Genomic DNA, 16,329 nt, shown 5'->3' on the forward strand with positions numbered 1-16,329 from the left:
GGTGTGGAGGGAGGCATCTTGCATCAACTATGAACATTAAAGGAATAGTTCACTGTAAAAATAAAAATTCAGTCATTATTTCAGAGAAACTCCAGCAGTGTTTTGTGAACCTGGTCCACACTCTGCATGAGGGTGAGGAGAAAATCATTTTTAGATGAACTACCCTTTTAAGATTTCAGCCTAATAAACTGTCTATGGCTCCAACTCTCTATTCTGACTGCAGTACTCATTTCTACATGTTGCTCCTTTCAGAATAACTACATACAAACAGTCATTCTTCTCACCGACGGTTCACTTTGCTCATTTATGTCTTAAAGATTCATCAGTATTAAACTCAGTCTGTTTCATAAACAGTTAAAACTTCCTTGTAGCATCTTAAAACAAAACCACAAGTTAAATTTGACTCCAGCCCCCACAAGTCCAACACTGTGCTGTAGATTTCTTCAATAAACAGGAAGGGTGTGGTTTCCTCTTCATATATTCAGAGTTAACAGTCAGCAGCTGTCAGATAAACTCTGCAGCAAACATGAAGAACATCTTTCCAAAATTTGCTCTGAAACAACTCAGCACCGCCGTCGCAGTCATTGTGATGTTTGTTTACAATGTTGTGCTTGGTATTAATCTGCCGTGCTCGTACACAGAACAAGTTTCTTATTGCATTTCTTACTTGATTCTGCCATTTTTAATTCTATTAATTTTCCAGCTGTGGATTGACAAGAAATGTCAGAGAGCCTGTAGATACTGCAAAACATTTTGCTGTGTTTTATGTTATCACTTGTTCAGAGCATTTTTCATAGGTCTGCTCTGGGTTGTGTTTGTGCTTATCGATGGAGACTGGTACGTTTGCTGTTGGAACAATGGTTCTGTAAATCAGGTACAGTTGGCCTGTAAAGACGAGAAAAACCTCACACCGGAGGAACATGCAGACATCACTAATCTGAAAAATGAGTCCATGGTGAGTTTTTCTTTAAAAACATTATGTCAGTTTGTGTTCATTCATTATTTTACTGTGTTTTATTCCATCAGATCAGAGTGTTTATTATCTGTAATGAGGCTGAGAACAGACATGGTTTAATTTATCTAATTATCTTGAAAAAAAAATCAAAAGGTTGTTTTCTTTCTCTCAATTTGTTGCTTCTTTGTTGCCTCTTTTTCAGACGATTGGCCTCTCTCTTTTCCTCTTTGCCCTTTTGGTGACTGCCTTCATGTCATCTGGATGCATTCCATGCCTTCAGGAATGTAAGAATTGCAACAGAAAAATTGAATATTACGAAGTGATTTTGGAAGAGGAGGAAAACGTGCTGAAAGAGACTTTGAGAAACGCAGCAAAAGAAGAGTTGACTGAAAAAATCAAGAAAAAAGTTGCTGAAAAACCATGGGATTGCCAATTTGATGATATTGAAGAACTGATTAAAATAATGATTGAACCTAAAAAAACACCAAACCAGGTAAAGAATCTACACCTACTGTCTCCATGTCCAGCTTCATGTTTCTTTGTCATTTTCTGGGTTTATCTGGTTTCTTATCATTCATCTGGATTCAGCAGCTCTCTTGGTCCAGACTGAAATATCTCAGCACAGCTTTGCCCAAACTTTTTACACCATGTACCAAATATTGATCCCACCAAGTACCAAATTACTGTTGTGCACTGTTTGGTACAAGCAGGTGCTGTGGATACTTCACTGGTGTTATCCACTCAGAGCTGGTCAGCACTATGCAAGTTACGAAGAGTCCTGCAAGGTACGCAAAGGCTCCGCCTCCTGCCAAAGCAGGTGTCAGTGTTTACAAGTGTGATGAGAGGATGAAGCAGAATTAAACTAAAATAACATCAGAGAGTGAATGATAAATAGATTTATTTCATTGTCACTTCTGTCAGACACAAAGTCACAGCAGCTCTGGATGTGACACACACACACACACACACACACACACACACACACACACACACACACACACACACACACACAGACAGACAGACAGACAGACAGACAGACAGACAGACAGACAGACAGACAGACAGACAGACGCATCACCTTAATGTTACAAACTTGTAGAGGAGGAAATCTAAGTTTATCTGATTACTGTTCACTCTCTGGATGTTATTTTGTCTTTAGTTGTGCTTCATCATCTCATTAAAGTTGTAAACACTGACACCTGCTTTGACACGAGGGGGAGACAGAGACCTTGCGTAGTGGAAAAAAAAATGTGGAAGGAAGGTTAGTGCAACTAAGAGTCAAATACTTCTACTTCAGGTCAGACTACAGAGGCGATGTATTACTGCCTCTCTGTTAGACTCCAGTACTGCACACTGACACACACACGGTGCAGTCAGAGAGAGACTGAGAGAAATTACCAGTACAAATGTCATTTTCAAAATGTAAAAGATGCAAGGCAACACAGTTTTATTAATATAGCACCATTCATACACAAGGCAAGTCAAGATCCTTCACAAGAACTTGAAAATACATTAAAATAAAAACATTAAAGGAACATTAAAATAGAAAACAAAAGCTAAAAGCAAGACAATAAATAGTTTAAACGTTACAGAAAATGCATTTAAAAGCAAACATAAAGCAAAAGCAACAGCAGACAAATATAAAATTTAGGTCTGAGTCCAGAATGACACCAAGATTTCTGGCTTGATTTGTAGGTTTTAGTGTCATGGATTCAAGGTGAGCACTGACTTTTGATCTTTGATCTTTGGGGCCAAAAACAACTATCTCAGTTTTGTCTGTGTTTAGTTGTAGGAAATTCTGGCACATCCACATATTGATTTCATTAATGCACTTATTTATCAGATGTAGGGGACTGTAGTCATCTGACACGGTTATATAAAGTTGTGTGTCATCTGCATGAAGGGCTTTTCAAAAAACATTCTGGACTTGAGCCTCAGCAGCCACTAAATCCACCTCTGGCAGCAGAACCAAAGCTCAGTGTTATGTTTCAATATTTTCTACACTTTATATATTCTAAAATGTCTTATTTATGTTACTTATCTTAAGATTCTACACAAAATATTCTATTCAATAAATATTGGTTTTGTACCTCATTCTGTTCTATAGAGATCCAACAGCAAACCGGTTTAAAGGGGGAGGACTGTAGTGGGAGCACTGGGCTGTCAGGTGTGACTGAGGTTAATGATTTACATTTACAGTCAGTTAGGGCCCTTTAGCTGAATATTGCTTGGGGGCCCACAGAGGCCAGAACCAGCTCTGTGTGCACTTCATTTTCAACATGACTGTTCAAAATATTCTGCTCCTGATCTCTTCCTGATAGTTCCTGTTTGGAGTGCAGTGGTTTGAAGCTTGTCGCCTCTGTGTCTTCATTTCTCTGTCCATCACAGTTTAGCTCATAACTAGCTGTGTTCATGGATGATGTATGTGTGTGTTTTTCATGATTGTGACCATGTAACATTTGATATTCAATCAAAAATACAGGAAAGACAAAACTTATTTCAAATTACGTTTCAGTGATTTCTGTATTTTCATTTAAAGTGTTGTATTTCGACAGTATGAACAAACTCAAAACAGGAAGTTTCACTACAGAAGAACATGAACTGAGAACAACAAACATATCATCAGGAAACTTCAGGACCTTTATGTCTGAGCTGGGGGAGTTACAACTATCAAAATCCACAATTATACCTTTGATTTTAAAGTCACAATTCAATCCAGTTTACATTTGAGCTTTTTATTTCATCTCACTGCCATGTCCACTCTTAATATGTAAGAATCAACAGATTGTTGATTTTAAACTGGGAGAAATGCAGATTCTGACTTTGATTTTATAATTTAGCTCATTTTGATCAATTTTTGTTTTTGAATTGAAACTGTGAACTCATCACTGTGGTTGTTTCTGTCCATACAAGTCAGAGCAGAAGAAAAACTGTCAACAGGCTCTTATTCAAAACACTGAAGAACAGATTGTGTTGTTAACAGACGCAGCAACAAACAGACCAACAGCAGAACCAACAGCAGAACCAACAGCAGAACCAACAACCAGACCAACAGCAGAACCAACAGCAGGACCAACAGCGGGACCAACAGCAGAACCAACAGCAGGACCAACAGCAGAACCAACAGCAGAACCAACAGCAGGACCAACAGCAGAACCAACAGCAGAACCAACAGCAGGACCAACAACCGGATCAACAGCAGAACCAACAGCAGAACCAACAGCAGAACCAACAACCGGACCAACAGCAGAACCAACAGCAGAACCAACAACCGGACCAACAGAAGAAACAATGGGGTCAACAGCAGCAGCACAGGTCTGTATCTGATCTGAATGAATCAGGTTAATTAACAAGCTCAGCATCATATCTGCTCACTGAGCATCGTTCTCTTTATCAGCACAGTTTCCTACAAGTTTAGAACATAACAGTGAAAAACTGATGTCATGATGTGAAGCAGTTTTATCTACAGGTCACATTTCATACAGAAACACATAATAATAATGTTTGATGATGTTCAACAGCATTAATTTTACACCTGCCTGCTGAAAGTCAAACTTTGACTCACTGTATGAAATCATTTTCAGGAGGAACAGACGTCGACCACAAGAGACGGAGGTAAATACATCACATGACAACAGAACAAACACGTGAATGACAAAAAGAAAAGACGGTGAAAATCATTATGTGACAAGCCTTGTGCACGTCACGTAATGATTAGAACATTGGATTATCCACCAGATATGAGCTCTGTACATGTTGTTATTATTATTATTATTATTATTATTATTATTATTATTATTATTATTATTATTATTATTATTATTATTATCCATGCAAGAAATTCTGTTTTACTGGAAAATGTGTTTTCTCCACACAGATGGAGCTTCTCCTCACTGAAAGTCAGCATCCATCAGAAGCGTCGGACGATGAAAAAACTGAATTTTAAAATTTACTTGATAAAATCCTCTGAACATTTTAAAAACTAAATGTTACTGCTGTAACATTAAGAATAATTCTCCTGCCAGTATCAAGTCAAGTTTACTCACCACTCAGTTTTACATCTGTGAAAATATGAAGTAAATGTTACTTAATTATAAATTATTATAATATTAATATTAATATTAATATTAATATTATATATAAAGAAATAAGTCACATTTATTTTAACTAATTAAGTAAAGACAGTTTGTTTTTTTCATAGAAAGAAACGTCACATCATCAAAATATTAAATAAATCTAATATATCCCAATATTTACTGTTGTGAAATAAATATATATGTTATATATTTTATATATTCTTTTCTGTTTGATATTTTCAATGACTTCGTTGCTTTCAGTTCTGTTACTCACTATAGTTATGTAAATGTTTGCAGTTTTAAAGTTTTCTAAGTTTTTCTTTCTTTAATATACTTTTAAAACAAATCACACAACTAAATTTCAGTTAAACTTTATTTTAGCAACATTAATCACAATGTTCACATCACCTGGTAAAGTCTGTTCAGTATTTATACATTTACCATTAAAACCTTGATGCATTTAAACATTTTGATCAACAGCTGGACGTGTTCACACTTCACTCTAACACACAATATATTGTTGTTCCTCTGCACTTATTTTTTTTTTTATATCTATGCATTAACTTTTGCATTAAACCATCTGACAAACAGCAACAGTCTTGTGGAGAGTCAGAGGAACCTGTGTGCTGTAAGATCCATTATTAAACGTTCCTCAGATTACATCCTACTGTGTTTTACAGTGAGCTGATATTAGTAAAACATTTGTAGAAGTAAAACTGTGTGTCTCTGTACATTTACAGATCCAGGAAACCTCAGAGGAAGTTACATTTTTGTGATTGTAGTAGTTCAGATTATTTGAAGTGCGGTTGAGAGGCTCTTCTCCTCAGTCAGTGTGTTACCTGCAGTAGATGGAGAAGCAGCAGGAGTTACTGGTGTAGGAAGCTAAGCTAATGTCCTGCTGTGGACAGAGTCGTACTTTAGACTTTTAGACTAAAAAATATATCAGTTAAGTTTACGTTTTATTTAGAAAAGTTTCACCACCTGCTCTCAGACAGACTTTTCTGACAGGAAACTGCTTTTATGTAAAAATCATTTTCTAAAACCACCAAACTCCACTGAAAAAAACAGTGACTTAATGTCACAGAACACAGGAGTTGTTGGTCTGCTGCTGCCTCCATCTGTTAGTTTGTGTGAGATTGTGTGACTTTGGTATTTTAAGAGGTTAGTTCATGTTTACAGAGCAACAACATCTCTTGTGTTCAGTGAGGTAAAATCAATGGTGATGAAATCTCGTTGCTTTGTAGAAAGAGATATTTAACAGTATGTCTCACAAAGTCTGTCTGACAGCAGGGTGAAGTGATGAAAATATTCTAAATATGGTGTACACTGTGTCTCACACAACCCTGCATCAAAAAACCTGAACTATCCCTTTACTTTGTATGATTGAAAAATATACATTTAGTTTGTACATATTGTTGACTTTCAGTGTGCAGTTTGTTGTTTCTAAGTAAAATATCCATCACTTCTTCTGCTTTCTTCTCTTATGTCAAAGTTAACTTCTACTGTTTAAACTGTGACATTAAAAAAAATAAAATTCATCATTTACCATCTTCAAAAAGTTCCTCTTCTTTCTCATCAAAGTACAGATAACAACTTCATGTTTCAATGCTTTGGTTCTGGAAACAGATTAATTATTGTTCACACACAATGAAGTGTCCAGTAAGAACACAAGAGAAAAAGAGCTGTGTGTGTGAAGATGCAGTGTGTGGCAGAAATGTGTGTGTGAAAGAGAGAGAGAGACAAGGAAAGTTTATTTCTATCGCACCATTCAGACACGAGGCAATTCAAGGTGCTTTACAAGAGCATAAAACAAAACATTAAAAGAATATCAAACCTGTATTTGAGATCATAAAAACAAAAGCTAAAAACAAGGCAATAAATAAATAAAACATAACAGAAACTGCATTTTAAAAAGACAAAAAGAAAAGGAAAAACAAACAAATATAAAGACAGTAGCTACAGATGATCATAGTAACAAGTTGTGTATCTACTGCAGAGTAAAGCTTTAGTAAACTCATGTTTTAAGCTCTGGTTTAAATCAGCTGTGTTCAGTTGTGTTTCCTAAAAATGGTGGGTTTGATATGGATCTGTAGTTATTTTATTACTGAAGCATCCAGATGAGGTTTAATGTCTGTGGTCTTCAGGACCGTTGGAAAAAGGCCTGACTGAAGAGAACAGCTGATTATCTGTAGTATATCTGATATCTGATGCTTTGCAGTTAAAAACATCTTTAAAAAGATTTTAAAAAAGGCAGAGTGTCGAGGCCGCAGGAAGTGGACCTCAGATTTCTGACAGTTGTATAATCTAAGGGGTGAAAAAGAGCTAAATGAACTGGATTATTTTATGAGGCAGAAATAGCCGCTGTGTTGGACTTACAGACCGTCTGTCTTCTGTCTGTCTTTGTCTTTGCATACTTTAGTGGACATCAGTTCAGGAGGGACTGACGCTGACGGGTTTGAACATCTTCATCTCTTCTTCTGCAGCCACATTTATTACAGCTGCTTCACAGAAATGACGAGTTATTATACTGAACTCAAACAAAACTGAAAACCAAAACCAGGTTTGACAAAACTTTTCAGTTAACTGACATAAAAAGGAAAACTAGACTTTAGAAGAAAATAAAAAACTAACTGAGACAATATTTTCTATTTACAAAACTCACAAAAATAAAATAAAAATGTGAAGTTTTGACAGAAAAATCATCAACATTGATTGAAGTGATTTGTTTGTGGTTTAATACCGAGTCTGAACAAACAACACAAAACTAAACTGAAATGAACAAATCCAGTCTGGGACCAAATGAAACTAAACAGAACTGAAAACTAAAATTAAAAATCAAATAATAATAAAAAAAACTTCTTCTGTTATGTGAAGAGAGAAAAGAGCAAAGCAGCAGAGAGACGAGCTTCAGAAACAGATTTAATCTCCACAAGAAACTCTGAAAACCAAACAAACAAAATAATTCAGCTCAAAAAGACAAAAATGGACAAATAATGAATATGATAAATTAGCCACAACTTCATGTGTGAATAACATGAATATCAACCACATGACCTTTAACTGCCAAAATAATTCAACATAGATGAGGTTGTTATATTCTTCACAACTTCTGATCAGTTTAAATCAGTTTTAATTACACTTTTGTTTTTGAAGTCAAAGTTCTTTTGTGCACACGGAGAATTTATTCCTCAACCGTCTGTGTTTCTCGTCAGGTGGTCGGTGGCGGTTTACTCCTGGCCATTGTTCTTGTGGCGTTCTTGATGTCAGTGCTTGGAGGCAGCTGTGGAAAATCATTTCAGTGCAGCAGAAAATTTCAATATTACAAAGTGATTTTGGAGAAGGAGGAAAACGTGCTGCAAGAGATTCTGGGAAATTCAGCAGTTCAGCAGTTGACTGAAAGAACTAAGAGCAAACTACAGAGTGAACAGTGGGACGAGTGTTTCCACGCTGCTGACGAACTGGTTAATTATTCTGTGAGACCAGATGTTTCAACAGAGAACCAGGTAAAGAATCAAACTTTCAGTTTATCTTGTTCACTTCAAAGTCTCCAACAAGAAGCTGTAAACAGTCAAATCAACTTTATTTATCATAGAGTTTAAGTCAACCAAAAACATCTTGGTTGTCTGAAATTTCAAACTATTCTGCAACTAATTAATTTTTCAATTAGAAAAAACAGTTTGTACGTGACCTGTAGTGTTCCCATGAAGACAAATACAATGTTTATGTGTTTTAGCACCTGTGTTGAGCTGTATGTTACGTTACGTTACGTTACGTTACGTTACGTTACGTTACGTTATGTTATGTTATGTTATGTCAGTCTCTGGCCCAACAATAACAAAAATAGATGTTCACTTTCAGTTCGGTTCACATATGAGTCAGTTTTGATCTTACTGTCAGTCAGTGAAAAGTCCTCGTTCAGGTTCTTCCAAAGAGTCACCAGATAAATCTGAGGGGTCGTCAAAACTCTCATTTCTAGTCTTTTAAATTTTTCTTTATGAAATTAAAACTTTTAATCATTGAATGAAACTTTTTGCAGGCAGCAGGAATGGAACTTGAACAACTGGGGCACAGAGGTGAATATATCCACTGTCTGTCTGTCTGTCTGTCTGTCTGTCTGTCTGTCTGTCTGTCTGTCTGAACATCAAACAACATGTCAAAGAACATGACGTCATTTCAAATCATTGAAACTTGAATTGAGACTTTCTGACATGTGATCTTTACAGAGAGCAGTAGAGGTCGCTGCTCCCTCAGGTTTCACTCTGACTCTGGTCTAACAGGAAGTGATCACTTTGAAGACTCTGAGGAGAGCTGATCCATGATGTTTAATGTCTGAGTTCACTGCAGCAGCTGCAGCTTTAAAATATGATTCTGTCACTAAGTTTTATTGAAAGGGATAACTAAGCAAGGGATAAATGTAGGCCTTATCCTATATTCACACTCAAGAATATATGTGGCTGCAACGCTCATAATCATGAGTTTGATCATATTCACATGAATAGATATTTTCAAAGTTAGCATTGGGATCCATATCTATTCATGTTAATTCTAATCTGATTCAGTCCATCTGTCTCGATCCACGTCACTCCTGGCTTGTTGTTTTAAGATGTGGAAGTAAAATTCACTCACAAAAATGTCTGCAGAAGTTAAGTAGTTCATTCATTTTCAACATGGCTGCTGGAAATATTCTCCTCTGATCTCTTCCTGATAGTTCCTGTTTGGAGTGCAGTGATCTGAAGATTTTCTTTTCTGTCTTTCTGTGTCTTTCTGTGTCTTTCTCCACTCACTGTCTTGCCATCACAGTTCAGCTTGTTTTTCATCTCACAGCCATGTCCAGTCTTAATTATTGATTTTAAACTGGGAGAAATGCAGATTCTGACTTTGATTTTATAATTTAGCTCATTTTGATCAATTTTTGTTTTTGAATTGAAACTGTGAACTCATCACTGTGGTTGTTTCTGTCCGAAGAAAAACTGTCAACAGGCTCTTATTCAAAACACTGAAGAACAGATTCTGTTGTTAACAGATGCAGCAACAAGAAGGCCAACATCAGAACCAACAACTGGACCAACAGCAGAACCAACAGCAGAACCAACAGCAGGACAGACAGCAGGACGGACATCAGAACCAGCTGAAGCTGAAGCCTGGTCTGTATCTGATCTGAATGAATCAGGTTAATTAACAAGCTCAGCATCATATCTGCTCACTGAGCATCGTTCTCTTTATCAGCACAGTTTCCTACAAGTTTAGAACATAACAGTGAAAAACTGATGTCATGATGTGAAGCAGTTTTATCTACAGGTCACATTTCATACAGAAACACATAATAATAATGTTTGATGATAATTAATTTTACACCTGCCTGCTGAAAGTCAAACTTTGACTCACTGTATGAAATCATTTTCAGGAGGAACAGACCTCTGCCACAAGAGACGGAGGTAAATACATCACATGACAACAGAACAAACATGTGAATGACAAAAAGAAAAGACGGTGAAAATCATTATGTGACACTCAGATATGAGCTCTGTACATTTTGTCATATTATTATTATTATTATTATTATTATTATTATTATTATTATTATTATCCATGCAAGACATTCTGTTTTACTTTACTAAAGTGTGTTTTCTCCACACAGGACTCTCTGACTGGGAATCAGCATCTATCAGAAGAGCTGGACGATGAAAATACTGAACTGTAAATTTTACTTGATAAAATCCTCTGAACATTTTAAAAAATAAATGTTACTGCTGTAACATTAAGAATAATTCTCCTGCCAGTATCAAGTCAAGTTTACTCACCACTCAGTTTTACATCTGTGAAGATATGAAGTAAATGTTACTTAATTATAATCAAGAAATAAGTCACATTTATTTTAACTAATTAAGTAAAGACAGTTTGTTTTTTCATAGAAAGAAATGTCACTAGCATCAAAATATTAAATATATCTAATGCATCCCAATATTTACTGTTGTGAAATAAATATATATGTTATATATTTTATATATTCTTTTCTGTTTGATATTTTCAATGACTTCGTTGCTTTCAGTTCTATTTAAAAAAAGAGATTTTATAAAGTGATTATATATATTATATACATTATATTATAAAGAGATTTTAGCTGCAGTTCTCTTAATGATCTTAATCTCTTAGTAATAAATGAAATTATCTTTCATGTTGGAATACTGAAGTTAAATGGAAAATGGAGGAATAATTTATTTTGAGGACTTAAAGTATCTAAGCTTTATATTAAATTTGTTTTATCGTTTAAGTACAAATTTTAAAGATAAAGCCAAAAAAAGTCACCAAAATACTCCCGACTCAAACTTTAGCCTTTAGTTTTCTCATAAATAATCTCAAACTGGCCTCAATAAGAATTTACAATCTCAACAAAAGATACTGGTTTATAAAAACTGTAAAGACGGGACACAGGAGAAAACACAGCTGCAGCCGTGAAGGCGGGGAATCAAGACCGCTGTGTCTTCAGGGAAGTTTTTGAAAGAGCTTCATGGGGGGCGCAACAAAATGAGCCACAAGCTGAAAGTGAACCAGCAGCTGCTGCAGACGACCAACATCCTCAGCAGAAGGTGCACACACTCCACCAACCGAGCTACAGGGCCCCGCCCCTCCAGGTGATGTCTCGTTGCTGTATGATTTATTTTAATGATCAGAGAAGCTGCTTTCAGTTTTGTGCATGTGTCATACATTCATTATCACTGCAGCAAATATGTTGGACATTCAAGCATCACAACTAAAAATCTACACTCAGCCAACTGAGGCCTCGTGATCCAAAATCCACCACTTTTCAAAAAATCTGACATCATAGATGTAAGTCTCAATGAACCCAGTCATTTTTTTTTTTATTATTCACCAATTTTTTGCTTTTATATTTATATTTTTTGTACCAGGTTCTGAAAAGAACAGAAAGTTTGTAATTGTTATTATTTATCAATGCTCTTTGCATTTCTTCATCTACAAATAGTTCAGAGTTTTTGTACTCGTCGGCCTTTGTGGTGACGTTTGGTGTGGATTTGTTCTTCTTGGAAAAAGTTACCTTATATTGTAATAAAAAACAAAACTTTCTTTTGCAGTTTTTCTTGCTCCCACAATTTAATTGCAAAAAAACAAAAACAAAACAAAAAAAAACATCACAACATGCATCACAATTTTTTAGAAAAGCTGCCATGAAGTCAGGTGTTTAAGGCTGTGAAATCCTGGAGGAACTGCAGTTTAGTTCAAAAAGCATATTTAAAATACATGTGATCTACTGGAGAAACTGATGCTGCAAACAACACTGATTCTTGTTCTGTTTATAAAATCAACATTAACGTGTCACATTTTTTTAGAGACTTTTATATCAAGTTTCATATTTTAAATGTCCTGCAGAGCTTTAATGTTGATGTTGCATTTTGATTTACATTTGCATTATAATTTGATCAAAGTTAAAACAAAAAAAAAAAAAAACACTCATAATCACTTATTTGAGCTGTGCAGAGTCCTGGGAGCTGAAATGAACGGACAGAAAATATGATTCAGAATAAAAAGATTTCTTTAACTGCCATGACAAACAAAAGCAACACAAACCTCCAGCTGTGTGGTTAAATAATCATTACAATTATTGATAAAACCTCAATATGAAATTTGTCATCAGTATTTTGTGTTGTATTAAAATGTCTCCATCAAAGAAGATCCATTAGTAACACTTTATCTGAAGACATGTGCATAAGACTGTCATAACTGTGTCATGACCATGAGGGAGTCTTTATGGATGTTTATGACTGTTGTCTTTAAGTGTCTGTAAAACAAAGCTGATGCTGTTTGAGATGTTGTCATCAGGTCTGTTGTTGTCATGATCGGGTCTGTTGTTGTCATGATCAGGTCTGTTGTTGTCATGATCAGGCCTGTTGTTGTCATGATCAGGTCTGTTGTTGTCATGATCAGGCCTGTTGTTGTCATGATCAGGCCTGTTGTTGTCATGATCGGGTCTGTTGTTGTCATGATCGGGTCTGTTGTTGTCATGATCGATCAGGCCTGTTGTTGTCATGATCAGGCCTGTTGTTGTCATGATCAGGCCTGTTGTTGTCATGATCGGGTCTGTTGTTGTCATGATCGATCAGGCCTGTTGTTGTCATGATCAGGCCTGTTGTTGTCATGATCAGGCCTGTTGTTGTCACGATCAGGCCTGTTGTTGTCATGATCGGGTCTGTTGTTGTCATGATCGATCAGGCCTGTTGTTGTCATGATCAGGCCTGTTGTTGTCATGATCAGGCCTGTTGTCATGATCGGGTCTGTTGTTGTCACGATCAGGTCTGTTGTTGTCATGATCAGGTCTGTTGTTGTCACGATCAGGTCTGTTGTTGTCATGATCGGGTCTGTTGTTGTCATGATCGATCAGGCCTGTTGTTGTCATGATCAGGTCTGTTGTTGTCATGATCAGGCCTGTTGTTGTCATGATCAGGCCTGTTGTTGTCATGATCGGGTCTGTTGTTGTCATGATCAGGTCTGTTGTTGTCATGATCAGGCCTGTTGTTGTCATGATCAGGCCTGTTGTTGTCATGATCGGGTCTGTTGTTGTCATGATCGATCAGGCCTGTTGTTGTCATGATCAGGCCTGTTGTTGTCATGATCAGGCCTGTTGTCATGATCGGGTCTGTTGTTGTCACGATCAGGTCTGTTGTTGTCATGATCAGGTCTGTTGTTGTCACGATCAGGTCTGTTGTTGTCATGATCGGGTCTGTTGTTGTCATGATCGATCAGGCCTGTTGTTGTCATGATCAGGTCTGTTGTTGTCATGATCAGGCCTGTTGTTGTCATGATCAGGCCTGTTGTTGTCATGATCAGGTCTGTTGTTGTCATGATCAGGCCTGTTGTTGTCATGATCAGGCCTGTTGTTGTCATGATCGGGTCTGTTGTTGTCATGATCGGGTCTGTTGTTGTCATGATCGATCAGGCCTGTTGTTGTCATGATCAGGCCTGTTGTTGTCATGATCAGGCCTGTTGTTGTCATGATCGGGTCTGTTGTTGTCATGATCGATCAGGCCTGTTGTTGTCATGATCAGGCCTGTTGTTGTCATGATCAGGCCTGTTGTCATGATCGGGTCTGTTGTTGTCACGATCAGGTCTGTTGTTGTCATGATCAGGTCTGTTGTTGTCACGATCAGGTCTGTTGTTGTCATGATCGGGTCTGTTGTTGTCATGATCAGGTCTGTTGTTGTCACGATCAGGTCTGTTGTTGTCATGATCGGGTCTGTTGTTGTCATGATCGATCAGGCCTGTTGTTGTCATGATCAGGTCTGTTGTTGTCATGATCGATCAGGCCTGTTGTTGTCATGATCGGGTCTGTTGTTGTCATGATCAGGCCTGTTGTTGTCACGATCGATCAGGCCTGTTGTTGTCATGATCAGGCCTGTTGTTGTCATGATCGGGTCTGTTGTTGTCATGATCAGGTCTGTTGTTGTCATGATCAGGTCTGTTGTTGTCATGATCAGGCCTGTTGTTGTCATGATCAGGTCTGTTGTTGTCATGATCAGGTCTGTTGTGAGGAATCTGGGAATGTGGTTTGATGAAAATCTAAGAACAATTGTAACGTTGTCATGAATAATTTCCTGGACTTCAGCTGAACTGGAACCAGTTGGACTTGACATAAAGAGGCCATCAGAGATACTAAAACCATATTTATATCTAAAATTGATCAAACAGTAATAATAAAGCCGCAGTAGCTATAAAGATTTCAGCAGCACTGATGCAGACACACAGGTCTGACTGAGACACTGCCTGCTGCACACTGATACTTCAGTGTTAATAATCTAATGTCACTTCTAGTTTTCATGATGACGTAGTTTCAGTGTTTCCTCTAAATGCAACTAGAAGTGATGGAGATGAAGGGAGGAACTCATGTTATATTATTATGTGCTACTGACGCTTCATATCCAGCTCTTAGATGTGGTTTTAATTATTGATGCATAAAACACACACTGGTGACGGAGCTGCAAACTCCGTCTGCAAAGACAAACAGTGGACAGCTGATAGATGTGATGGTGTCCCTCCTCTGCTCAACTGAAATGACAGATCATTGTGAATGTGGTCTGGATTTTTTTCACTGGTGTTAAACAGTAAAAAATAATGTTTTTTTTTTAATTTTCTGACTGGCTGCAGTTGAGTGAGGGAGAACCTGCCACTGTGTGTTTGTGTGTGTGTGTGTGTGTGTGTGTGTAGTGACTGTGCGCTGTGTGTTATGGTGTTAAATTATTTGTCTTTTTTTGTGTTATTTTAAGGAAGGACTGCATGAGATAAGTAGTTTAATATGAGCTTATTATAGTATACTTGCATGTTTTTATGTGCACATATTTTATTATTTTAGTAGTATATTGTTATATGTATATTCTAAATAAAGCGTCTGTACTGTGGACTGAGTTAGAGCCTCTGATCAGTCATGTAGTTTGCAAAGAACAACAACTTCAACACTCATGATTACAAGATGAGGAGCAGCGTAGTGTGAACAGCACAGTGACAACTGACAACTCTGTATGCCTGCAGCATGACACTGAATTACAAAGGTTATAAAGGTGTCGTGACATGATTATATCAGTCTTATGCACATCCCAGCAAATGAAGCGTTCCTGACCCGGCTTTATGGCTCATCTGTTGAACGCTGGTTCTCAGTCAGAGGGAGAACCACCTGTGTGGAGAAAACACAATTTTAAGTGAAACACAATTTATTGCATGAATATAAAACAATGATAATACACAACATGTACAGAGCTCATATCTGGTGTCTGCTGAGGTGGAATATTTTTGTTTGTATGAATTTTCTTAATGTTTCTTAGTGACAGAATCATATTTTAAAGCTGCAGCTGCTGCAGTGAACTCAGACATTAAACATCATGGATCAGCTCTCCTCAGAGTCTTCAAAGTGAACACTTCCTGTTAGACCAGAGTCAGAGTGAAACCTGAGGGAGCAGCGACCTCTACTGCTCTCTGTAAAGATCACATGTCAGAAAGTCTCAACATGGTGAAGAAATGATTTGAAATGACGTCATGTTCTTTGACATGTTGTTTGATGTTCAGACAGACAGACAGACAGACAGACAGACAGACAGACAGACAGTGAGTGGATATATTCACCTGCCCTCAGTGGTTGAAGTTCACTTCCTGACTCCTGCAAAAAGTTTCATTCAATGAGTAAAAGTTTTAATTTCACAAAGAAAAATTTAAAAGACTAGAAATGAGAGTTTTGACGACCCCTCAGATTTATCTGGTGACTCTTTGGAGGAACCTGAACGAGAACTTTTCACTGAC

General features: G+C 37.1%; 1 protein-coding gene across 1 annotated transcript; it reads left to right on the forward strand.

The window, feature by feature from the left end:
• The first annotated feature begins 526 nt into the window (after window positions 1-526).
• On the forward strand, window positions 527-1,706 carry LOC146324564 (uncharacterized). The gene is made up of 2 exons (XM_084722030.1): window positions 527-955; window positions 1,158-1,706. Exons 1-2 carry the CDS (start codon window positions 527-529, stop codon window positions 1,563-1,565), a joined length of 837 nt encoding a protein of 278 aa, XP_084578156.1. The 3' UTR covers window positions 1,566-1,706.
• The last annotated feature ends 14,623 nt before the right edge of the window (window positions 1,707-16,329 follow it).

Source organism: Lutjanus erythropterus, chromosome 6 (assembly GCF_056507025.1).
Source record: "Lutjanus erythropterus isolate fLutEry1 chromosome 6, fLutEry1.hap2, whole genome shotgun sequence".
Classification (NCBI taxonomy): domain Eukaryota; kingdom Metazoa; phylum Chordata; class Actinopteri; order Lutjaniformes; family Lutjanidae; genus Lutjanus; species Lutjanus erythropterus.